Source organism: Acanthopagrus latus, chromosome 13 (assembly GCF_904848185.1).
Source record: "Acanthopagrus latus isolate v.2019 chromosome 13, fAcaLat1.1, whole genome shotgun sequence".
Classification (NCBI taxonomy): domain Eukaryota; kingdom Metazoa; phylum Chordata; class Actinopteri; order Spariformes; family Sparidae; genus Acanthopagrus; species Acanthopagrus latus.
This window is the reverse complement of record NC_051051.1, coordinates 25,387,954-25,413,386: the sequence shown is the minus strand read 5'-3', so window position 1 is coordinate 25,413,386 and position 25,433 is coordinate 25,387,954. Positions and strand designations below refer to the sequence as shown.

Below are 25,433 nucleotides of genomic sequence, written 5' to 3'. Positions count from 1 at the left end.
CGTTTATACTTTCCACACAGTGTTGCTGCGTGCTTTCTACAGCAGAGACGTAAACGTGTGAAGCTGCAGCTCCTCGACGATGAAGCCGGTTCAGGGACTCGGCTTCTGCTGCGACGCTCACGCGGCTCACTCCTCGCACCCTTCCGGCTGTGATGGTGAACATCAAGCCGTCCTCCCGCTGCTCACTCTTGCCGTGCCCGCTGCCACACCGCTAACCTGCTGTTTCGTGTGGCATTTGAAAAGCCTCACCACCACCACCCAGCATCCGCCTGTGGAGAGGTTATTATCACAGCTCCCTGCTGTGCTGAGCTTGGTGAATGTCTGCGGGGGGTAACGAGGTCAGAGCCAAACAGCGACACTGTGAGTGAGGAGTGAAGTTAAAACCACAAAAGTAAGACAAACGTAAAAAAAAAAGAACAAAAAAAAAGAGACTGGATCGTCCTTCAAGGGGGGGATTTTAAAAAGTAAGAATTTAATCTGCTGCTGTAATCTGGCATTAAACCAACCTTTTGAGTTGTAACCTTCAATTAAATGCATTCTCACATTTTCTAATCACTAATGAAGAGACCTACACAAACCTCCAGCAGCCTCCGCAGGCCCAGAGAGGCTTTACTATCAGCTGAATCTGCAGAGTTCATCCAGAGGATCCCTGCACTTGGAAAGCAGTTTATAAAATCACACCGCCTAAAAATGTATTTTTACCTTCTTTTAAGGAAGACTCTCTCACCCTCTCCCAAGTCCTTGAGTTAATATTTAATGTTTTTTATTCTGTCTCTCAGTTTAGAGTCTTACATTATACAAAGAGGCTGTTAAAGAGTTACGAGTTTGGCATGTTCTCGTCCATCTGCTGTCTGAAAACACCGACCGCGATCCCACTTTCAGCAGATCATCCTCAGTCCGACCTCTGCGGGGACCAGAGTGGGAGATGCAGATGTTGCCTCAGTCCCACGGTTCACTGCTTGTTTGCTGAACGGCTGCTGTGATTTGGCAGGATGTCCTGGACTTTAGAGAGCCCGGATTTGAAAGTTTGATAAGTTGTGTTTGTATGATAATTTGGTTGAGAAAAGCAGCAGAGACAACCCAGCTGCCCAAATACATGTTGGCAATGAAGGACCATGTTTTGGCGTGTTACCTGTGGTTTTATCACAAAGTCTCGTCATATCCAATGGTCTGAGGCTTACAAATGTTGAAACACCTTATTGAACAGTGGTCTTTGGCTTTACAGACCCTGTCTTCCTGGACTCTAACCAGTACGCTTTCAGAACCAACAGGTCCACAGAAGATGTCACATCCACTCAGTCTTCACATACCTGTTGTATGAGAACAGCTACATCCAGCTCAGCAGTCAATATAATCTCATACATGACTTGAAGTCTGGCAGGATGGATTCACAAGATCACATGATGATGTGACAAACAAGAAACTAACAATTTTTGTTGCGGGTAAAATCTGTATAAATTATGACATGATCATGTGATTTAGAGTGGACTGTACCTTTTAAAAATAGAGCTGCACTGAGTTCATTTGAATGTGAATGTGCTGGCTGGAAAATGTTTTCTCTGATTAATTTGGTGTTTCAGTGTAATTAATCCTTGATTAACAGCTCATCTCGTGGATCTGTAGCAGTCGTGTGGATGAACGGCTGCCAGTTGGGAATCATGTCACATCGATGAGCAAGATGAAATAAAATGACTCAAAGTGAAAAATGAAAGGCGTGGTTGCTTACTGATGAACGTCTGATAGCTTCAGAGGAAACAACAGTCTTTTAAACTTTACAAAAACATTTCAAACATCATGTCCACATGAAGCCTGAAGCTTTGATGTTTTCTCTAAATCAGTCTTCCATGAATCATTCTTGATCTTTTGATGTGGAACATCCGGCAGATAAATGTGTTTATAGGATGTAAATGTGTGACATAGATTCATCATTGATCATGATTTTGTGACCAAAGAGCCGCCCTGACTCTGATCTCCATCTAGCAGCAGGCTGGAGATGAAGACTCGGCAGCGAGAGGGCTCCATACTTGAAAGCAAACACGAAAGAGAAATGAACATCTTTTCCTTTTCACAATGCTTTCCTGTAATCATTCAGCCATCCTTGATTTGCCTCCACAGAATATGAAAGAGTCCGTGTAGCATAATGCGGAGTGGTAATTACTTAGTGAGTGAGTGCATCAAAGCAGACCGGCTGCTGATAACACGTCTTTAATAAAGGAGGGAGGGGGTGAACACTCTCCTCCAATTACCTCTCATCCCTCCTCACCTTTCTTTTTTCATCCTCTCTCCCCCCTCTGCTCACTTCTCCCCCCTACAATCTGCTCTGTACTTAGAGCGAGCCCCTGACTTCAGAGAGTCACTGGGACTTAATTGAGGATAATGAAAGGAGTTTAATTATAATTACAACTGAAAAGATATGGAAAAAAAAAAAAAAAAAGACAGCAGGTGAAGCTGTTATTTTGTGCCGCCCGTCCATCAGGAAAAAAAAAAAAACAACCATCTAGGTCTGAAAGCAGCTTATGAAAACCCATGTTTAAAGTTCCTGGAGATTTGTAGTGGCAGCTGGAGTTATTACGGCAGCAAAGGAGGAAAACTCACTTGTTTGTGTTTCTTTAAACCAATGGAAATGCGAACCCATGATGCAGCGATGGTGCCCCTGCAAAACAGTGTGTTGGGTGGCGTTAAACTGGCAGAATGACTCGGAGGTTGTTGCTGTTTCCCGTAAAGAATTGACATGTTGCATTCAGGTACACGTTGGAAACTCTGAAATCAACATCGGCTTGGTACAGAAAATGCATGAGTGCACCTCATAACCTCAGAAATCTTCCATTTATAATGACTCCTATCAAGTTTTTAACTACGATTTAATAATTTCAAAAGTTTTTTTTCTCTTTAACTGCAGATTTTTTTGGGGGGTAATTAAAAATTAAATACCTAAATTTGAGAGATGATAAGTTAATTAATTGACTGACCTTGATTAATAAATCAGATGCAGACTTTGAATTAAAAAAGGTTTGAGAACCTCCTCACTCATTCTACAGTGTCAGTATTTTCTAATATTTGCCACATTTGAAAAACATTTTCTGAAAGATTAAGATTTACAAGTAAGAAAAGTTGGATTTTCAAAGCAAGCAACATAATTTCAGACACGTTTAAGAGCCAGAAGAGTAGAAAATCTAACAACATCAGTCCAGTTATGTTTAATAAAACTATCTGTCATTCTGTGTTTTGTACGTGTCCACCAGCCTTCCTCCTGCCGGTTCCCTCTGAAGCAGAGATGTTAACACGACTCTGATCCTGAGCACCAAGGTGACTCTCCAGTATTTCTCCCTCTGGGCTCTCTGCCTAAGAAAGTTTAAATACATCTGGCCCGGTCCACTCTCTCTGCTATAAGCTGTATACTGTATTTATCAGTACAGTTGGCTGCTCCACACTTTCCCTCCTGAGGGGGAAACACAGCGTGAACACATCGCATGAGTGATCAGTGCTTATTTTGGAGCTGGAGGTTTGATTTGGAGGCTGGTGCAGCTCACAGGGAAAAATAAAACATGTTGAGGGGACGTCAGCTGACCCAGTGACTGACAAACCGCAGCTACAGCGCCTAACTGCTCTTTGGCTTTTTGTTTAAGCCACATCGGTGAGAGTTTCTTGTTGCTTCGTAGAACATCTGCTGCCACAGTGGGCTGAAACAAAAAGCATAAAAAGTCTTCTGTTGTGACCCGGGCTATCATCACATTCCCCCAGTTTGTCTTCTCATTTACTATGTGTGTGTGCTGGGAGCTAGTCTGCCTTGTCTGACTGGATCGTAAATAGCTGTAATGAAACCAATGATAGCAGTATCATTGATTTGCAATGACCTCAGTCGGGCCAATTAAAGTTATATGCGGGGTATAATTATGTATTTTATTGGTAGAGAAGGAAGGATGGGCTCGGTAATGACATGTGGCAGCTTTATAAGCCTCCACTGTCCCTTCATACGTCACAGGGACCAGAGAACAGACAGCAGCTCTTCGTCAGGCTTTATCTGCCCAAGCGGGCAGCCGGGGTCACAGATAAACTGTAAATGCATGCACATAGTATTAAAATATCGTGTGCTCAAGAGCAAGATCTTTTAGGTTTCTGTAAGAGCAGTGTGACGCGAGCAACAGCAACGGCATTAAGATGAAATTAAGCACTAATGAACCGGAGAGCTTCAGTACTGAGGGTCAGGCATCTTGCAGGCAGCTATGTTAAAAAAAAAAAAAACCTTCAAATGAAAACCTGCAGCAAGAGGAAACAAATGCAAATGGAAGTTTAGAGACGAGGAGACTTGCAGAAATGTGAATATAATAAATAAGAGAAGTGACGACATGCTCAGGTAACACACAAAGAAACTTTTAGGACCTCAGAAAAGCCTTTTGGGAACTCGAGTGGCCGACGTTTGATTAGCCTAGAAGTCTTGAGCGGCGTCATCAAACGGTTGCGGAGATAAACAGAGTAATTGGCGAGTCTCTCCTCTGTGTTTCTGTCACCAGAACTGACTGAGGACTTATAAAAGACTGAATCCAACAACAACTTTATTCCTCCTGTGTCTCTCTGGTTCTGTGATGAATTCTCTCCAGAGGCCACGACTGTGTGCATGGTTTGGCTCTCGGATTGCATTCATTAAGAGAAGAGTTTGAACAGACTGTGTTAAATTAAGTGGAATCCATGCAGAACATAAAAATTCGTCATCACAAAGTGCTGATGGAACTACGAGTGTCGTCGAGAATGACCTCGATCATCTCCCATGCCGCAGCCGTGTCACAGACGGAACGCAACATGAATGTTCCCGATGGATACATATTTTGTTGTTTGATTCAGAGGTCTCAGTGAGGCACTTGTTGCTGATCAACACCCGAAATGTTCAAACCAGATAGACAGAACTGCTCTGGATGAAACCAGAATCACCCTCTAGCTTCACAGGTGACAACACGAGAAAAACCTCATTCAGTCCGATAACCACTGTCAGCAGACCACCAACAGAATAAGCAGGTATGAATTAACTGATTGTTTCAAAAAGTCAAAAATGAACCTCGAACATTACAGCCAACATGACGCAAAACCCTGCCCCCTGAGGAAGACCATGAGAAGTCAACCACGAACATTAAATCTCACCGACTAACACACCCGACTGTCAAATCATTTGAATTCAAGACAGCAGTGTCTCAACTACAGGCCCAGCTGCCATGACAACTGGTCGGCATGTTCATGATCCCCTGAGGATGAACCATTAACACCCTGATATTCAATCTCACATTAATGTCAGGCCAAAATATACATAACTGAGGAGATGTTCATTAAATGTGCTGAGGATATTCATGACCCCCAGAGGATGAATCACGTTTACCCTGTTACTTATTAAACCCCATGAAAGACGGGATTTAAAGGATAAAACGTCCTCTGAGGATGAACTCCTTTCAAATCAAGCTTAGAGCGCTAAAGTGAGACAAACCTGAACGTTTTAACCCTGTCGTAACTGTACTTAATTAATGTCTGTGGTATTACTTCCTGCTCAGGTCTGTTTGTGTTTGAAGTTCTCCCACTGCTTCCGAAACACGTTTCTGTTGTTGTTGTTGTTGATCCAGATCTTTTCCGGTTTCAAGTGGTGAATCAAAGATATCCCACAGTGCATGTGTGAGCGCCGTGCAGCATCGATCACAGCAGCAGGTTCAGCAAACACAACAAGCTCATATTTACCGATGTCAGGACTTTTGGATGTTAGATTCTGATGTAAACTGACAGTGAAAGGTGAATATTACAATAGTTTTGACTTTGAGAGAAAATCCTGCGCCGGAAAAGACGACTTCTATTAAAGCAGTCACAACACTACCTGTCCTCCCTCGCCCCTCCATCTCCGCCCTCCATCTGTGTCTCCCTCTGTTAAGAGGAGCACTTTGCCGAGGTGGGTGACAGTAATGAACTCCGACTCAGTGAGGCTGGAAAAGGATGTAAATGAATGTAGATGAGGATGAAGAGTAATTGCTCACACAGAGGGCTCTGAAAGGTGTGTGTCAGGGAGAGAGAGAGGAAGTCAAAGTGAGATAACACACCCGCGTGGGCTCTTAAGTGGAAATGTGCCGGCCCGGTCGAGAGGGAGGAACTTGGAGATATCTGTTTATCTATCAATGAGAGCGAATGGATGGATTGATGAGTGGGTGGGCGGACGGATGAGTGGTGGTGAATGATGGCAGATGGAAGTATAATGGAGAAAGATGTTCAAGAGGAAACAGGAGAGAAAAAAAGACGCTTTTAAAGTGAGAGGAAGGAACCAAAAACATTAAGAATGAAGCAAAAAGGATGTGAGAAAATATGAAGAAGCTAAAGAGGACATGAGCTTCGAATCAAAGAATCACAGTTTGATAAAAACACGTGTGCTGCGTCTCAACATCGAGGCGTTGATGTAAGTTTATCTGCGAGTTGTTCTGATTCCATCCTCACTAACCTGCTGCGAGAGGAACAGAGTCGTACAAACTAGAAGAATCGAGCGATGATTAAATCTGTCCCCGCACAGCACGGTCATCTTCTAAAAACCTTAATAATGAAACGTGTTTTAAGTCCATTAAAACGATTTCACAGCACTTCTCGTGTTTGTAGTCCTCAGTTCTCTGCAGCAAGTCCAGAAGAATAGAAACATACTTCCCATGAATTCACTCCTCATCTCTCGCTGCAGTCGTATCAAATGAAAAGGATTCAACATGCCGATTCTCGCAAACATGTGCTAGAATTCTCATTATCAAACTAAATATTTTAAGAAGGTAGTCAATTGTCTGAACAGCAGCTGAAATCAACTTAAAGCTTCTGTTTTCATTTAACAAGCATCGTTTTATGTTGACAAGTCTGTCCATCTGTTCAGGAGCACAGCAGAGACAAGAAGAGTCACATTTCAAGTTGACGAAAGAGTTTTGCAGTCTTGTGACATAAAACAGGGACGTCGAATCTGTCACGTCCTGAGCGTAGCCTGTATTTCCCAACCGGACTTTGCTGCAAATCTTTTTGCTCGTGTTCATGAGTGGTGAACTAATTTAGCCTCGTCTGCCCCTCCTGCTCTCACAGGAAATCATCCTTCGCAGCGGCGTCACCGACCGGCCGCCGCAGCAGCTCTGTCACTTCTTATCTCCTGTCACGTGCACAGAAAACTCCTGTGTGATGACAAACATGAGCTCTCTACCATCAAGTTTTATATATCTACAAAAAAAGCAAAGAAGCGTCGTCCTCACGCTCTCCTGCTGGTTGTCATCTCGCTCCTCTCATACACGAGTACTGCCAGCACAGATCTGAGGCCTGCTCTGCTCTCTGCAGACTGCTTATGATGCTAATATAAGCATTACATTATTCTGCTTTTAATGTACGTCAGTTTGACACAGAAGAGTGTGTGTGTGTGTGTGTGTGTGTGTGTGTGTGTGTGTGTGTGTGTGTGTGTGTAATATACATTTACAGTCACTGTAGGTGAAGCGAGTATTTCCTTTCGCTTTGCAACAGTGAGACGCAGCTTCAACGCTGTACAACAGATTTCAAGCGCGATCACAGCAAGCACAAGTGATCACTGTGGATCCCGACAGATCGGTCGGTTTACGTTCACGTCAGCTGGACACTCACCCATCACTCGGAGCCTCTCGGCGCCCACCACCACCTCCTGCTCGTCGGCGGAGAAGAGCAGCTTCCCAGAGGTGGATTTGACTTCAAACATCTTGCCTCGTGCTTTAAATCCACTGGATCCTAAACCGAACACACACACACACACACAAGGAGAGGAGACATGAAAGAGCAGCGACTGGAGCTGAGATCTGAATGAATTCAGTCAGAATATGAACATTTAAAATGCAGAAAAAAAGACATTCAAGGAGGAGTCGCTGACGTCAAGGAGAGATTATTCCATCTTTACATCGGAACCAAACATATAAACCCTTTATAAACCAGAACCAGGACGTTCATTTGGTAAGTGCCATTCATTGATTCATTCATTACAGCTTGAGCCAGATGGCATCTACAAGAAGTTGTCATTCAACACTTCTGAAAGTAGAAAGGGAATAATCAATAAAAAAACACTGAAAGGGAAAAGATCAGAGCAGCAACGAACTTGGAGGAAATGTTCAGAGACAACACAAACACATTTCACAGAAAGTCTGCAGGAAACTTGAGAAAATATGAGCGACTCAAGCTGCCAAAGAATTGTGAATGGTGTCATGACAAACACGAAATAGAAAATGTAGACAACTCCCTCCAACTCAAATTGCTTTGTCTCTTGAGCCGGCAGGAAAAACACTCGGCATCGGGAGGGTGACTGATTGACACACGCGCAATTGATTCTGTCACTCTCCATCTGGGATGTGAAGCTTCCTCCACATACACGAACGCCGCTTAGTCATCCAAGAGAAACATCCGAGCAGGCTCCTCGTCTTTCTCCTCCCCCTCAGACCCAGAAGGCAAATGTCAGCACACTTTTTAACGTGAGAGACACTTCCTGTGCATGTTTATACAAAGTGATTTCCATCACAGATGACTGCCAACTCTATTAGAGTGTGACAGGCGGAGAATGGGGGAATGTAAAGAAGAAAGTGTGATCACAGAGTTATGGCGGAGCGGCTGAGGCCTCGCCTGGCACCATTAAGGGGGAACACAGGTAGAATTTATGATGTGCTAATGTTTAATCCTGGAAATGAGGCTATGACTCCTGACAGTTCGAGCGGCGGCTCCTAACCTGAGAGTCTGGACCCCCCCGGGGTTCTGACACAAATCTGAACGTGCAGCTGCATTTCTTTCTCTGACTTATCTGACTTTGTGTTCATGTGAAATTCTGGATCGTCAGACGTGTCAAAGGTTCAGTCAACTTTTGCAGTCACCCTACGAACGCTCATCATGATGTTCGTAACAAGTCGATGTTACGAGAAGCACAAAAGAATCTTAGAAATGCATTCGATTGTGAAATCTGCCCAAGGAGGACGTCTTCTTCTTCTTCACTGGCTGCTGCGTTGCGGCCGATGTCGTCAGTGTTTGTCAGGTCTGATGTTCATGAGAAGTGAAAGCGTGCATCGTATCAAAAGAAAAACATGAAGAAAGTACATGAAAGCAGTCCGTGTAGCTTACCTGTTACAAGTTGTGTGAGCAGCTGGTTGTTGCTGTTGACGATGTTGACAGATATGTTTCTGGACGACTGCAGGAACAGCGGGCGGCCCTGCAGAGAGAGACGGACCGGGTCAATGATTCTGTTAGTTATTCAAAGCAGCGACAAAGAACTTTCATTTCATGTCGATTCTGGCGGTGCGAGCGGTCTCAGCACCTCGACCTGGTGGCAGGTGCTGAAGCTGAACTATAGAGAAAAAGCAGTTCTTATCTCTGATGGTCTCACTTAGAGGTTCGAAGTCATAACGAGGGATCGATATTAAACTGTCAGTTTGGTTTTCTTTTCCAGGGACAATATGGAGAACATTGAAGAGGCAATCTCAGAAACATCAAGAGAAACAAAACAGCATTTCATTTAATTTGATGAAGGTCTGGTACCAAAATGTTGCAAATACATTTATTTTTGAATGACAGAAAGTGTGCGGGTCTTCTCTAATATGTTTTATTTTGAAAGGGTTTTGACATACATGCTTGTTTTTTTTGTTATTTTTTTGGATTATTTGACTGTTTGCTGGCATCTTTGCCATTTTAACTTTTAAAGCGCACATACGCACAGAAACATGCATACAAATGCATAACTTTACATTCAAAGCTCACACCAGGACTTCAGCCTCCTGCTCCATTTGATAACTTCCATTTCCCAGAGTGCCTTGCACCTCTGTAATGCTGATCACGTCGGACACTCCGCTCCGTCTGTGCCCGACTAATCTTCATGCCTCAGTCAACTTCTTAATTAGAGATAACGGCCGGACCATTGTGCTGCACTCGCGGCCGTGGCGGGGATATGCCTTGTGTGTATATTACTGATAACATTATGGCTCTCACCAAACTTATTGAAGTTCTCACAGTAAATACAACAATTCTATGATATGCAAGCAATAAGTTATTACAATAACAAGGCAGTGTGAGCTGAATGTTAAACTAACTCATTTAAACTGTCAGGTGAGGCGGATTTGCAACTAATACTAGTTTGACTTCTGTCACAACAAAGTGCTGAGGCAAAAATAAATAACATTTGTTTCTAACAGAGAACATTAAAATCTTTAAACCGCGTCCAATATAAGCTCAGTATTGTCATGAAGCATTTCACTTTGGAGGAACAATCACTGCAGAGCTTTTAAAAGTAGAGTAGGTACTGTAAAGTTAAAGTGGCTGTCGTTAGTAGTCTGAGGAGTTTAATCTCGTGGTTGTTCTCAAGTAGAAAAAACATTGTTTTGGTGTTTCCTATATTTAGTTCCCGTACATTCTGTTTCACACCAGGTGCACAAACAGACGGAGCTTTTTATAAGTGCTCTTGTGTACAGAGTTGCTAAACCAACTAAAACTTCCTTGAAACACTTTGACTGACAAACTGAACTTTACAGCCCAGAATAAAAACAGAAGAGTGAGGCTGTAGAGGGAGCGGAGAGCTGACAGAAACCAACAGGAGCACTGAGCATGTTCACACCGAGGAGGTGAAGAAGCTCTGCGCAGCTGAAGGCAAAACATACCTGCTGGATTTTACAGTGTTTGCGCGGCACTGCACTGTCAACAGATACGTGAAGGTAAATTGCGTTTACAGTAGATTTATCCACCCTGAAGATGAACATAGATGTGTACTCTGGAACCATTTTCATCTCATTTCTGCCAACTGTAGCTGCAACAGTCAAAAATGTCAGAAATGAGCGACTTCACAAGGACAAATATCAGTCAGTTCATTCATTCATCCACCTCAAGTGACCGCCAACAAGCTCCTCTCACCTCCCTCTAAACTAGAGGTTATTTGAGGAGATCTCTGGGCATTCTGCAGCCATGTTTTAGAATACTTTTGTCAGGACGTCAGGATGTCTACAGCCATGTTTGTGACAGTAAAAATGGATACTATTGACGGGTTGTCAGCACATCTCCTGCTGTGTTTTTAACATCAAAACCTTGTATTTTTTAGAATATAAATTCCACTAAAATGTACACATCATTTCTGAGATACAGGGCTGCCATTATTACACTCGTATCACTCACACCCGAATCATCATGACAGTCATTCTCATTCTACTCGGAGCAACTCTGATGACAAACAGTGAGAAACGGTACAGTCCATTTTAAGCTCCAGGAATGTATGAAGAGTTCTTCTTCACCGAGCTCGAGCTTCAGAACCACCCAGAGAACAGTCTGCTCTGATTCATGCAGCCGGCTTAACGCTCCATCTCTCTGCGCAGATTTTCTCCTGAAAATGCCTCAGAGAGGCTACTGCAGGAGTCCTGCGGGGCTTTTTGTGTACAATATATGTGTTAAGTTTGTTGTTGTGTGGCGCCTCTGATCCACTCCGTCTGCCTCCTCTCTTCGTTACTAATGCAACAGACCATGTTTCTCCCAGCAGGACGCCTCTCGCACAGAGAGGAGATAGACGAGTGGATTGGAGTTGGTTATATGAATATTTTTTCTGAGAGGCAGAGCTGGTCCGAAGGCTGCAAAAAAAAAAAAAAACCTCACTGGTTGAATTAAAAGCTCAGTGAGTCGAGCCAAAAGAACAATTTTTTATGGAGTAATACGTCGGTCCACTCCAGAAAATTTGGCCTGGTCTTATCAAAATGGATCTGCAGTTTAGTGCCCGGACTCGCTTTCTGTTGAACGGCGCACAGATATTATAGCAGGATGTCACAATGCAGGTTGTGAGTAGCGGTGGACGGTTGGTTGATGAATTAATAGAGATGATAAGATGATAACAACATTTTTCACAACCTGATTCTCAGACGTGTGGATTTAGTTGATTTCACAGCACAGAAGTGAGGATATTATGTTAGCAGGTTCCCACAAACCACAGATAAATCCAAGGTTGACATCTGCACCAAACATGGCATATAATGTTAACATCATATGCTTTATGTTTCTAAAGAGATCTGCTGACATTTCCAGCCATTTTCTGCTATTTTTCACAGGGCTGATCTCCATCTGTGATCGCGCAATGAAAACAGACATTTTGAGTCAAATCCTGATGTTTTCCAAACCCTAACCAAGTGGTTTTTGTGCCTAAACCTGACCAGAGCATAAGCACAGCACTGGGACAAGAGAGAAATAGAAAATTTAATCTGAAGAAGGTAACAAACTCACAGACTGAAGCCCGAAACCTTAAAAAACAAGACGCAGAAGAGACATGGAGAGCAGACTGACTTGCTGTCTTTTTCCAACACCTCCTCCTTAGTATTACTATTCCTCTCACCTCCTCTGCTGAAGCCACCATCCACCTTTCCCCCTCTCCGTCCTCTCCCCCTGTTTATTTCTCCCGCCGCTCTGATGTTTTGTATCTTGCTTTTCCTATTTTGGAGTTTTGTATCCATCTCCATTCTACATCAGCCCATCTGTGTCCCCATCCTTCCGATATTTTCAAGCAAACATTTTACATTTTTGTGAACACCAGGCTCGCCTTCCTCAGTGTACCAAATGTTCTGACTATATCAGTCTGTATTTATCTTTTTGAATATATTGATGGTGGGTCTTCATACATCGGCTTGTGCCAACAAAGCCCACCGAGCATCACCCACGAGAGCTCTGCAGACATTCACTCGCTGCCTCTGGTACCACTTGGTGAAACAGGGACTTCAGTCTGATATGAACTTTATACTCTGCCATAATATCCCACTGTGAACATGTTGTGCTTGTTTGGGTCTGTGTTGAACTTGGCCGCCTCTCGCCTGTCGCCGCCTGTCAAATCATGCTCGCTGGCTTCCCGTCTCTCTCATTCTAATTCAGTCCTCCTCCATCTGTCTCGCCGGTCGCTGTCGCCATCACGACTGCTTCGTTTCTCTCATTCCTCATCTCCATCTCCATCTTTACTCTGCTCTCCTCTCTCACGCTCCTTCTCCTTTCTGCAATCTCCATCTCCATCGCTCATCCTCCCTCTCAGCCTGCGTAAGGTTTCTTAGACAGCAGAGATAAAGCGCGCTGCTCTCTTGCATTATCAAGCCATCCGTCCACTACCTGCACACAGCTATTATTACTGCCAGAGTAGAAGAGACGGCGGGCAGAGAGTGCCTATCTCCCCATTTCTCTGACATCTCTGGGCTTGGATACTCCTCCTGTAGCCGTTATAGGACAGCAGGATCACATCTTGAATGCTAATTTTGTAAACAGCATGTACCGGGGGACTTCAGACAGGCTTTGCATTTGAATCGGTAAAAAGCCAAAGGTTTCCTGAAAGGAAACTGATGCTGAAGTGCAGCACTCTGGGAGTTGTTGGATGCATTTTTTTTTTTCTTCCCTCCACCAAGAACACCTGGTGTGAAACTGTTCCTCTGAGGAGGCCATATGGTGCTCGCCGTGATGTCATGTCATATTTTCTAGTCAAGACAAGACATGGAATCAGACAACACATCCCGTCTTGTTATGACACGAAAAGATGAAAAACATCTTGTTATGACACATCAGGCGGTGACAGGACTCACCTCGTCTCCTCCTGTCCTCACATCTCGTCTTGTTTTTGGTCCTGATGTGACACAACTTCTCTAACGACGACACACGTCCTTATAACAGCTTTTCTTTTGTTTCTCTCACTGAACTAACCCAACTTGAACTGTCTCAACATGACGTGACACGATATCCTTTGCTTTTGTTATAAGACGACATTAACTGCAAGACTTTAATTACATTACTTTTCTTCTTGTGTCCTGTTGTGACATTAAACTACTCCCACTGACTTGTCTTAAAATAACATTTCATCGTTTGTCTTCATAAACATGTCATTTCTCTCTGTACTTGATATGATAACGTTTCTTGTTTTGACAAGACCCTTCTACTGACTTTCTATAATGCAGGATTTCTTCTACTGTCCTGTTATGAATGGACATTTTTTCTTTTGCCTTATGACATGACACCAACTTCTTATCTCAGGTTAACATCTCTGTAACCGACTGAATGTAGCGCTGCCTCCGCTCAGTGTTTCAGAATGACAGGCACACGTGGCTGGAGGGACTGTTATTGGCAGGGTGTTTTGCACTCAGACATCGGGGACAAGCTTGGACTACAACTTCTACTCTTCAGCTCCAAAGTTTCCCCTCTGAGATTTTCCTATTCTGAGAGGAGGTTAAATGTCGAACCCACAGACTGCCCATCCAATCTGACCCGGGAACACTTCAGGATCCCCCCCGGGGAGGAGTGGGTGGAGAGAAGAGGACATTTACGGCACTTCAGTTTAGTCTGCTGACCTAAATGTGTGACAGGAAATGCATGTTTTCAACTGTGTTAGGTTCAAAAAGCCCCAGCAGACAGAATTCAAGCTTTGTTAGAGCGACATTCACACACTAAACGAAATCAATACCAGTTGTGAATGCAGGCGGAGAGGAAGCACTTGTCGTCTGATACTTCCCGCGAGAGGTTTTTGTCGCACATGCTTTTTCCACTGTGAGGTGGAGGCTTCTCAAATTCACACTGTCACACTCACAGTCATTAGACACTTCACACCGCTGCACCTTCTCACCTCATATTGTCTGTCGTCATTCACACGGCGTCACACTACTCAGCCTTTTTCTCCAAGCAAGTCATTTACACTTATATTGAGGTAGCAAACACAGCTTTGCATTAATTTGGGAAAATGCAACATGGCGCTAACACACCGCTAATGTACTGACTGCTGGTGCTGACTGATGTAGCTTCAAGCTAAGTGTCATGGCTCTGTACAACTCATGGCTGTGCTAACTGCGAAGACATGAGTGAGTTTAGCATCGTTAGCACGACTAGCACAGTCACCTAAATAAAGAAATATCTATAAGTATAAAGGTTTAAAAGCGTAACGTGTGTCTGAAATTATCGGGGTATAAGTGTGTCTTTGCGTGAGTGACTTACTGGTTTGGACTGGATTTCTTTGGCATAGAGGGGTTCGAGGAACTCAGAGTCCCCTTCCAGTTTCAGGCCCTTCTCTGTTATTCTGAGGTTGCCCATGCCGTCCTGTGAGAAACCAAAGATACAGTTATGATTAGTTGATATTCTCTCCTTGTGTTGTCATGGACTCCACACATTTCAACATCCATCCCCAACTATACTTTGTTAAAAAAAAACAAACAAACAAACTAATTCATCTCTGTAATCTCTTTCCAAGTTCACTTTCAAGATTTTCCAGCGCTTTCTACTTTTAGCTAGCAGAATCAAATTATGGCAGTTTATGTTTCTAAAACCACATCTCATACGTGCAATACTGATATTTCTATAGTACAGTGTTGAAGAGTGTGTTTAGTTGTTCATCCGGAACCGCCGGATATTTTCTGCCTGGACATCTGGACTTTTTCCAGCCTGGTTTGTTGTGAGAAAGAACTGAAATTTGAATAAAGACTCCCAGAGATGTTCAACGTGTCCCTTCTCTAACCTTCACCAACCTGTGCCATGTGCACAGTGTTGTCAAAGCACAACATTTAGAATCAAGCTTAAAGAAATGTGAAGTTTTAACACCTCTGTCGTTTGCAGAAATGTACAAGAGAAGCAAGTAAGTGAGTAAACCAGGATATGTGTTTCTAAGATGTAAGTTAAAGCAGTCACATGCGGGTACAGAATGATTATTCAACATGGTCTTGATGTCACAGAGAGGTAACTTAGAGTTTCCACCATCATCAACAGGGAGAATGATTCAGCGCAGCAGCTGTGGGCGAGCCAGGACCCGTCATAGTATTCTCTTCATGTATTTCCCGCCAATATGCTGCAGAGCCTCGGAACATGAATCTGTAGCTGTATTCAACACCTGCCATTTTATTCCTGACACCTGCACTTTGATCGCAAACACCTGTTATTTATCTATGTGGCAAGATGGCCGCATGGGGAAACATTAAACTCAATATCATACACATCGCTGACGCTGCGAGGGGAAGATGTTACTATGTTACACGCTCACAGATTTACCAGGTACAAACTCTGAGCACTGTACACAGACCACATTAGCCTCAGTAAACTGTCTCCCTGGTCGATCCGCCGCCCTAATCTCTTTTAATCTTTTTTAATGCAGTGGGATGAGTTGATACTTGACTCCAGCATTAGTATTACAAACAGATCTATTGGCTAAACATGGTGTAAGCAATGAATACATAAACAGAACTGCAGCTGATACTGTTTTTTATTATCAGACACAAGGTTGTTCAAAACGTACAGATGCACTGAACTCTGTAATTAATGACTCACAGCTGCTGATGCAAGAAGTGAGAACAAGTGGTGAAGTGTTCAAGTTCTGTACTTAAGTACAACTTTTAGGTTACTTGAACTGTGCCTGAGATTTTCCAGTGTAAAAATGTATACTTCTACTTCACAACAACTCAGTGATTGTACTTTTTTACTCCGTGAAAGCTTGAGATAATGTTTCATCCCCTCCCTGTCCTGTGAAATCTCCAGGGGTGCTGGTTATGAAACTGAAGGAGGAAGTGTTCCTTGACGTGTTGAGAAAAAAGCTCCTTCAATTAAATGAACTCTTTAAAAAAAAACACTGGATGAGATGACAAAGCTGAAAAAAGGCTGTTTTTCTGATGGCTTTTGAAGGGATAAGTGGTTCTAATATGCAACAGTATTATTTAACCAAAAACATCAGATATAATGGATTTTAATGTGTACTTCTACTTTTCTTCCCTGCAAGAAAACAAAGGATCAATTACGGCACAGACGAAGTGCTTCTGCCAACATGCAACCAAAACAGGAAGTGGTGTTGTTTGTCACTATCTGCAGGTAACAGTGGAACAACTGGAGTAACTGTGGAAACTTGGGAGCGTGATAGAAGCCGATGTTAAAACAAGGATGGGGATTCCCTCGATGTCGAGGTGTCCATGTGTTTCCTCTTCCACGAGGACTATTCAGAAAAGTTATCTGTTTCCACTTTAAGTGAGGTTCAGGTCACAAGACTTTTATTTTCTCACTGAGTGAGATATTCATGCTTTGTCTTAAGTAAAATATGTCAATGCTTCTTCCATTACTGCCGAGAGTTCAGAAGTTCACTATTGTGCAGATTATGTGAGCAATATATCACAAATGAGGAGGATCATGCAAACATTGTGTCTGAAATGTGCGTTTGAAAGTCTCAATTGAAACAAAATAACAGCAAACAGTAAATAACATTTTTGCTGAGTTGACCTCAGAGATCTAGATGATCTGTGATGTGAACTTCATCAATTTAACTTCACAAAACTTCACATCACTTCATGTTGAGGTCGTTCACCTGCCTCATCTCAATTTCTTTTCTGAACCTTTTATGGAAATACAAACTTTATTATAACTTCAACAAGAAACATGATGAGTTAAAGTTGCATCCTCCACAGTTTGAAGTCAGCTTTCATAATTTGCTTTTAGCAAAGGACCCAGAGGATGAATTTAGTTTCTCTCTCTGGAAGCCAAACTCAGTTCAACGAGGCAAAACACCAAATGCTTCAACATGCTGAGTTCGGTGAAATAAGTGAAGTGTTTTAAAAGGTGGCAGCAGGCGTAAATCATTTCGCGTGAAGGTGGGTAAAGAGACCGGTGTAGCCACGAGCCGCCGGCGAGAGATGCCATACATACAAGCAGCCAGCAGTCAGTTTAACATGTTGCAGGAGTCGTCTCAGTCTGTAAACCAGAACAGCACCGGACCAGAGGATATTAACCAGTGTTGATAAGAGGAGATTTGGCTCAGCAGCTGCCTTGATTCAAACACAACTAAAGCCTGACCCTTCCCATTCTGAGACGTATTACACGGAGTGACCCGTCGGACCGTCTGACAGACAGACGCGTCACAAGAAAAGACACGGAGAAAAGAAGCCAGCTATCTGCCCATGTGATCTCCTCCCGCAAAGACTTTTTTTGTTTGTTTTCCCGCCGTCTTTTCATCCCTCAGGTTCTGAAGAGCAAATGGAGATCAAGACCCTGGGAAATCTCAAAGCAACCGAGGACCGTTTTCAAGCCTCCTCCATGTAATCCTCTCCCCCCTCTGTGTAAAACATATTATTATTCTGGGACAGTTATAGTGACGGGGAGGTTGAGTCCTCGACGTGTTGTGATTGTGAATCATCCCCCCAGGTGGGAACCAGCAGGCCTGTCAGAGACATTATTTAAACTCAATTTCAGGCGCTTTGATGACGAAAATCAACTGTAAGAAAAGGAGACGCATGTTTCCTTACACGGAGATCCTCAACAGAAGGATCTGTTGAGTCTATGAGTCTATCAGACTCATGTGATCTCTCGCAGCGTACACCGAGCGATTCCTTCCCGCCGGCTAGTTCATATCTTAGTCCGGATAATCGCCGAGGATGCATAATAGCTGAAAAGTGATGTTGTGCTCTGGCCCCGTATCTCTGCTTCTCCATTTCACACACTTTATTCTCAGTGGAGATAAAGTCATAATACACGCTCACAAAGAGGCTGAATTTTCAGAAATTCAGCTCACGTGGACGCTCTCCAAATGCTCTCCAAAATTGAAAAAAACACTGACAGTGGTGCACGAATTATAATGGAAAAAATAAGACTGCATCAAGGGAGACAATTTGTTTTTTTCACTTTCAACTTCACGACATGTCGAGTACAGAGCTGCAAATATCTGTGGATGCACAGTAACGACGTGGACAAGAAGGAAGCGTTGTTGTGACGAGTGTCAGGGACAGAGATGATGATCGATTCAGGATGAGAAGAAGTTTAATAGATGTTGTGAAATGAATTGTTTCCACGCTCAGCAGAAGTGGAAACTCTGGAAATTTGTCTGTCTGCCGAAGTTGATTTCCAAGGCAGCCGTTATAGTGTTGGGACAGTACTCGTAGATATAAACTAGTGAAAGATACAAGTCTAAAATGCAGAATTTGATAGGATGTATGATGCTGTATTTAAAGAAACAAAGACAGAAAGGAGGCTGAGAGACCGGGACTGACTGATTCAGCACCATGGAGAGCGACGGGCCCGGTTCCCGGCACACTCGCTGCCGTAGACGACGTCTTAATTAACGGGGCGGGTGAAGCTTCGGGAAGCTCTCGTCTGGAAACAGAAACGTTCATCAGCATGTCGTCCAATCAACCTCTTCTGCCTGGATAATGTAATTGAAACAGCATCGATCTAAAGGATGATTTTACTCACAGCGTGGACGGATATGTGGGTGTGTGGACGTGAGCTGGAACACTCATTATATTCATGTCATTCATTATGTGCAAGAGTTTAAATGTCTCCTGTGCAAACCCCCCAAACTGTAGTTTCAGCTCTGTGTAATTACTGAATAATTCATCTGAGCAAATACTCTGGTGTACTTTCAGGTATTTCAAATATTATTCGACACTATTTACACTGAGTTTTATATGCACATATCTTATTTTTACTCTGTTTCATTAATCGGAGTATTCTCTATTTGTAGTGTTCTTATAATTTCTCTAAGATGTTACATTTTCTATTCAACAGCAAAGCATCTGTAATGTGACCCCGATGTCCCCGCTCGGATTCATGAAGGATTTCTGACTCAGAAACAAAAATGTCTAAATGAAAATAGGCAGTAATAGTAGTAGAATAGTAGTTTAGTGGTAAGGGAACTTATCATTTATCTCTTGGAAATAACTGCATGGAACTGTTAAGTTTGCTCCATCCCCGACACAAAAGATATGCTGTGCTTGAGACGAGTGTGATACGTAAGCCTGGATCGACTCACTGTTTGCTGTACAAATTTAATTCCTACTTCAGGTGAATTGGTTCGGAATGACACTTAACATGGCGGAGCCTCTGCAGGCATGTGGGGGGGAGGGTGTAGGCTGGATCAGGATCAGGGAGTCCATGTTTACTTATGTTGATCTATTCTGTCTGTCATTTTATATGTGCAACACAATGCACTAAACCACTCAGAGCTGTTGTCTAGAAAAGATTAGTTCAAGAATGAGAAGCAGTAAGAGATTTTTTTAAGGAGTTGGAGAGAAACATAAGGAGATTTTAGTGTGTTTCAGATTCATGGAGAGACACAGTAGAGATCACAGAGAATTGGCTAACACTTTGGATAAAGAGACGATGGTGGCCAAGTCCTTTCAGGCAAGTCTTGCTACTTGGCGGCCATCTTTGCACACCCTCAAGAGCAGTTATTTCAGGTTAGCATGACCAGGTATCTATTTGAATGAATGGAGAGAAAGTCACAGCTTCAAATCAGATACAATACGCTTGAAGAGTGCGGTGACTTTGCTCCACACGTGGATTTAAAACACATCTTCTTTCATGACACCAGCTTCTCTCACGGCTGAATCCAGATTACTGCGACCTGATGCAGTGAGCTCATCCCACAAGAGCCCTTGACAAATGGCAGTTTAATGGCCAGTGTTTGAATAACCTCGTCTCTCCTGGTAATCCAGTGTATTAGTGTGAAATCCTCCTCTTCTGTGTCTGTCTGCAGCTGCACCGAATCAGATGAAACTGTTGAGAATCTCAACTGTGCTCAGGTCAGTGTAACGTGTCTATAAAATGCTTTTAGTAATCCGTTTCCTGTTTCATGTCATCTCTGGTCTCACTGAGTACTTTAAGTCCATTTAAGATTGCTGTTTCTGTTTGTACTGTCTCTCCGCGTAACATGTAAAACGCCCCGCTAGCTTCATCTCCCATCTCTTCTTCTTCAAGCGTCCCTGCAGTGAAACACCAAACCACAGACAATCTGCGACTGAACACAGACAGACTTATAAAAACAGACCGTTCTCTTTGGTCTCCTGCACGGACACTTGAGTTTAGCCATCGAGGACCCAGCTGAGGGAGGAGAGCGTCACGGGTTGACAGTCGGACCTGCGTGACATCTCAATTTTCTGCCTGGTATAGAGCAAACTGTTGAGTGTCTGATACTGTATATAGGGAGCGGTGATGAGTGGATGAGGGGGTCGCTCACAGTCTGTGGTTTGAATGAGTCAGAGCAGAGAGCGGCAGAGTGTTTGTTTCCACATGCAGGAATAACAGGAATAGTGACAACGAGGCAAAACGACTTGGCAGATATCACCCACTTCATGTTCCGCGTCTTCATGTTTTTGGGATTCTTTTCATTAGAATCAAAAATAAATGTGTGCAGCAAAAGCAGGAAGGAGAAGACGTCTTAGTGTCTGTCTGAATCCAGCTGCATCCGTCTGCATCCCATCTTCAATCTGCAATTAGACCTGACTCAAAACACTGAGCACAGCTGCACTGTTTGCACTTTCTTTTTTAGTCAAAATGCTTTTTCTTTCTTTTTATCCTCTGCAGTGAGCAGCGTGCTGCAGTCGGCACAGCGAGGCGAGGCAAGGCGAGGCGAGCAGCTATGAATAATTCAGGACGCCTCTTACCAGGACAGAGGCCTCTGAACACTCAGGTGTGCCTCCGAACCTCATCTCTACCCTCTGCTGTCCTCCAACACCTCGACCTCCTTTTCCTGCTGCCTTTCATCTCCTTAAAACCTTCAACCTTTTCAGTCCCCTTGCTGATCATCCTGTTTGTCAGTTTGAGACTCCTCTTGCCTCATCGCTTTCTTTTTATTTCCATCTGTCTTCTCTCATTATTCCACCCTACTTCTCTCTCTCTCTCTCTCTCTCTCTCTCCCCACCTGTTTTGTTTCCAGTCTCTCTCTTCACCTCCTTCTCACCGCTCTCTCCGTCAGGTGTTTTCGATTCAAAAAGAAAGAAAAATTCAATATAAGCTGTCAGAGCCAAATGACAAATAACAGATTGTGACATGACTCAGACGGCAGTCATCACTGCAACCATTTTAAAAACAACTTAATAATATGACTCAGTCTCTCAGAAAAATCACAACACGTTTACTTTTTTATCCTCCGCTGGTATAATTCGCTGACGTTTGTCCTCTATCATATAGGCTAATAGGTCAGACTGATACAAACAGTGTTCACCGCCCTGCGAGGACGACTCCCAAATATTATTTTGACAGTCTGATCTTTTCTACCATCACCATCAATTCGTCTATGCCTCAAAAGTATAAAAAGTCAACCTGATGAGCATGTAAAGTGTTGAGCGGCAGTGAGCGCGTGTCAGAACTCTGTGCTAACGTGACCAAACTGTGCAAAACATCTCTGACTGCAAAATCCTTCCTGACACACTATGTTTAGTTCTCTTGAAGAATCCTTTTTTTATTCACATGTGCAGATTTATTAATGTTAAAGCTCCCCAGGAGGATGAACTGGTGATTTTGGACGAAGTTTTTGTATCCTAGTACTTTCAGGACAAAATGTGTCCAAGTCCAAGTCCAACATGTGTCCAAGTCAATCCCATCTTATACAACAGTCCTTCAGGAAGTCCTCCATTAAGGAAGGTTGACATGATCAGTTTTTGTTGGAATGGTGGACAAAACTGCACAGCAAACTGCAGCCATACAGCTGAACCAACACATCATATTGACCCTCATGAATCTGGGATTTATTAGTATCAGCTCAGTGACACGCAGAAACAAAGTTTTCCTCGTCCGTCATTTAGCAGAAGTCGTCTCACTGCAATGCCAGGTAATATCACGTACTTAACTTCCCATGTCTAAAATATTTCACCGTAGCGTGAACGATGTTTCCTGCGGCGCTTTGTGTTGTTTTGAGCTGTCGGCTGCTCTGACACGCGCCGCCTGTGAGCAGTGTTAGCTGGGCCTGGCTCTCTGAGTCTTCCTCCTCCCTGTTGCTCGTCTGAAGCTGTGAGAGAATTGGACATAATTCATCGCACATACACCGAGTTCCTCCTCTCTCCTGTCTCTCCCAGCTCTAATCCCTTTCTTCCTCTCTCAGCCCTCCTCTCACTCTCTCACTCCGAAGCATTTGCTGCAACAAGGACTAAATTGATCTACCTTCAAACCAGAATTGCCTCCACTGTCACCTCTCTGTTAGCCTGATAGTTATTGAGAATGTATTGTGTTTGTGTGTGTGTGCACTGAGATGTGTGTGAGATATGTGGCTGCTCTGTTTACCTGGCTGTTTGTGGGTGTGTGAGTGCAGAGAAAGTGTCTGTCTTGTAAATAACATTTGTGCCTTCAGTTCCTTGTGTTATTCTCCCGATTTATTCGGCCCAGCTGTGCGAACTGCAGCAGAGACGAGGGGAGGAGGCCCGGCAGCCAGGGTGGGAGGAGGAAGAGGAGCCAGCAAGAGGAAGGATCGTTGACTCATACCTGTCCCTTTATCTGTGTCCATCCCTGTTGCTTTATCTGAACCACCTATCTTCTCTGCTTGTCCTTTCTAAAAGCCGACATCCTCAGAGAGCCGAGAGTCGCTGCTGTCAATAATGTCGAGCTCTCAGCCCGTTATTGAGCGTCTGTGTCGATACGCATCAAGCCGCTGCCGCCCGAGGGCTAAAGCAAATACAGACGTCTTGAGCTATAAGAAAAGATATAATGATGAGTCAGACTTTTGCATACAGCTCACATAATCACACTTCCTCATGTTTAAAGGTTCCTCCCACACAGAGCCGGTTTATTCTGGGATGTGTAAGGTGTTTGGATAGTTACCTGCCAAAAACAAGAAAAAGTAACTTAAACTATGTGCGATATGTTGCTCACGATGTGAGGTGTGCTGCCAACGAAGTGGGAGGATTTTTTTCTTCTGTAAAAACTTCTGTTTTTATTAACTCTTGTTTAGCTTTTGGAAAGCTCCTCTAAGACTCCCAGGAGGCACTACATACTTTTCTAAATAATTCATGCGGTTATGTTAAAACTATTACCCTGGAGGGTGCTATGTTTCAGGTTAAAGCATGCACATGTTCAGGATCGGAATCAGAAAACTTAGCCAGCCAGAAAGCCACCATTGAAAGATATGTAACCTGTAGACGTGCAGGAACTGATGTAAGCTTAATAAATCTGGTCTACAAGACTTCAAACTGCAGAGAACGTGCCTCAAATCAGAAGCTGAAGTCTGCAGCAGCCTCCGAGGGTCCGAGCTGACGCAGCTTGATTCCACTTCCAGCCCCCTGATTGGACCCCAGCTTTCGTTTCTCTACAAACACATCTGTAAAGTTTCCTGATTGCATGTTGGCTGGTTGTGATGCAATTGTGCTGACAAATATCTGCCCACAGACAGACAGACAGAGGTGAAATCAATGCCTGCTGCGCTAGAGTGGACGGGAATGATGAGGGCTGGGTTCAGGCCCGTGTCCACCACATGGCATGTTTTCTTTTTTTCTGAGCACCAGCCAATCATACCTAATGAAAAAGTGAGAGAAAAAGTGTTGCTCCCAGTGAACTTTTCTGAACGGCACCGTTGACATCACTGTTGCATAAATAATCCAGAAAATCAAGGAGAAACTTGACAAAAACAAAAACTGAGATAGCAAAGTCCATTTTTAGGAGCAGACGGTCTGCACACTGACTGTTGAGTTTTTATCACCCTACAGGTTGAAGGCTTGTTTTGTGAGTTCAGGACTGTGTCTGTCTAGACCTGCTCACTTTTGTGGATAACAACCTGATGGCCAATGGCTCCTCTTCCTACTTCCTGCACCTTTCCTTGGAACTCATCTATCTCCAAACTTCATGTTGATCTCAGCTTCGCACCTGTAAACTTTCACGATTGTGACACTGCTGCTCTGAAAACATCTGTCAGCAGACAACCAGACAGAGATATTAACATCTCGCTTCATACGGAACATTTCTGTGTTAGTTCCCACTCACAAGAGGTGTCAACAGGAACACATGCTGGCACGATGACGCACACACAGACTCACAAACTGAAAACAGCAGCTGCTAAATAGTTTGTTACCAGAATCATCTGATAGAAACTACATTCACTCTACACATACTGGCTTCAACAAACTGACTGACCCAGAATTGATTTTTAGGAAAAAAAAAACAAAAAAACACAGTTGAGTCCAAAACAATCCAGGACAGATCATGCTGCATTTCTTGGCTGCATTTGAAGGAGCCTTTTGAAACGAGACTTCAGACAATCTGGACCCTGAAGTGGGACACAGCGAGAGGCAAAACAAAGAAAAGCTTTCATGAATTTGTTTCACTCCGGATAAAAATAGCAAAATTCCCCAAAATCTGAACTCTAGGTTTGTCGGGGACGTTGAGCTCTCCTGTCTTCACAGGCCGCTCTGCCCCACATCCTTCAACCCTCTTTGTCGGGAGATTCAATTTGAGCAACCGTAGCAGGCGGTAAGATACTGTGACAACATTACAATCGCAAAATAGGAATTGTAAATAGTGTAGCATTGCGGATTAGCAGATTTAATTTACAGCCCGTGTAAATCTCACCCTCCAGGCAGCATTTCCTCCTGCAGCACATGTCAGCAAACAATGACGAGAAGCTCAGGGGTAAAAGCAGGCCGTGTGTTTGTCACAGGTAAACACACGGAGGGGAAGCTGTTCTCTTGTTTACTCCCACATTTACCAGCAAAAACCTGCGTTAGCGTTTCAAATGCAAATGAATACATGAA

The 25,433-nt window shown here is 43.5% G+C and overlaps 1 protein-coding gene across 3 annotated transcripts in view; it reads right to left on the bottom strand.

Moving 5' to 3' along the window:
* Nucleotides 1–25,433, bottom strand: part of sgcd (sarcoglycan, delta (dystrophin-associated glycoprotein)) — a 281,116-nt gene that overhangs the window by 48,033 nt on the left and 207,650 nt on the right. For all 3 annotated transcript variants that reach the window (XM_037120242.1, XM_037120240.1, XM_037120239.1), the window contains 3 exons: nt 14,953–15,054; nt 9,103–9,190; nt 7,615–7,734 (listed from right to left, as the gene is read on the bottom strand). In XM_037120242.1, coding sequence (XP_036976137.1) covers nt 7,615–7,734; nt 9,103–9,190; nt 14,953–15,054 — 310 coding nt within the window. The remainder of the gene's footprint in view (nt 1–7,614; nt 7,735–9,102; nt 9,191–14,952; nt 15,055–25,433) is intronic.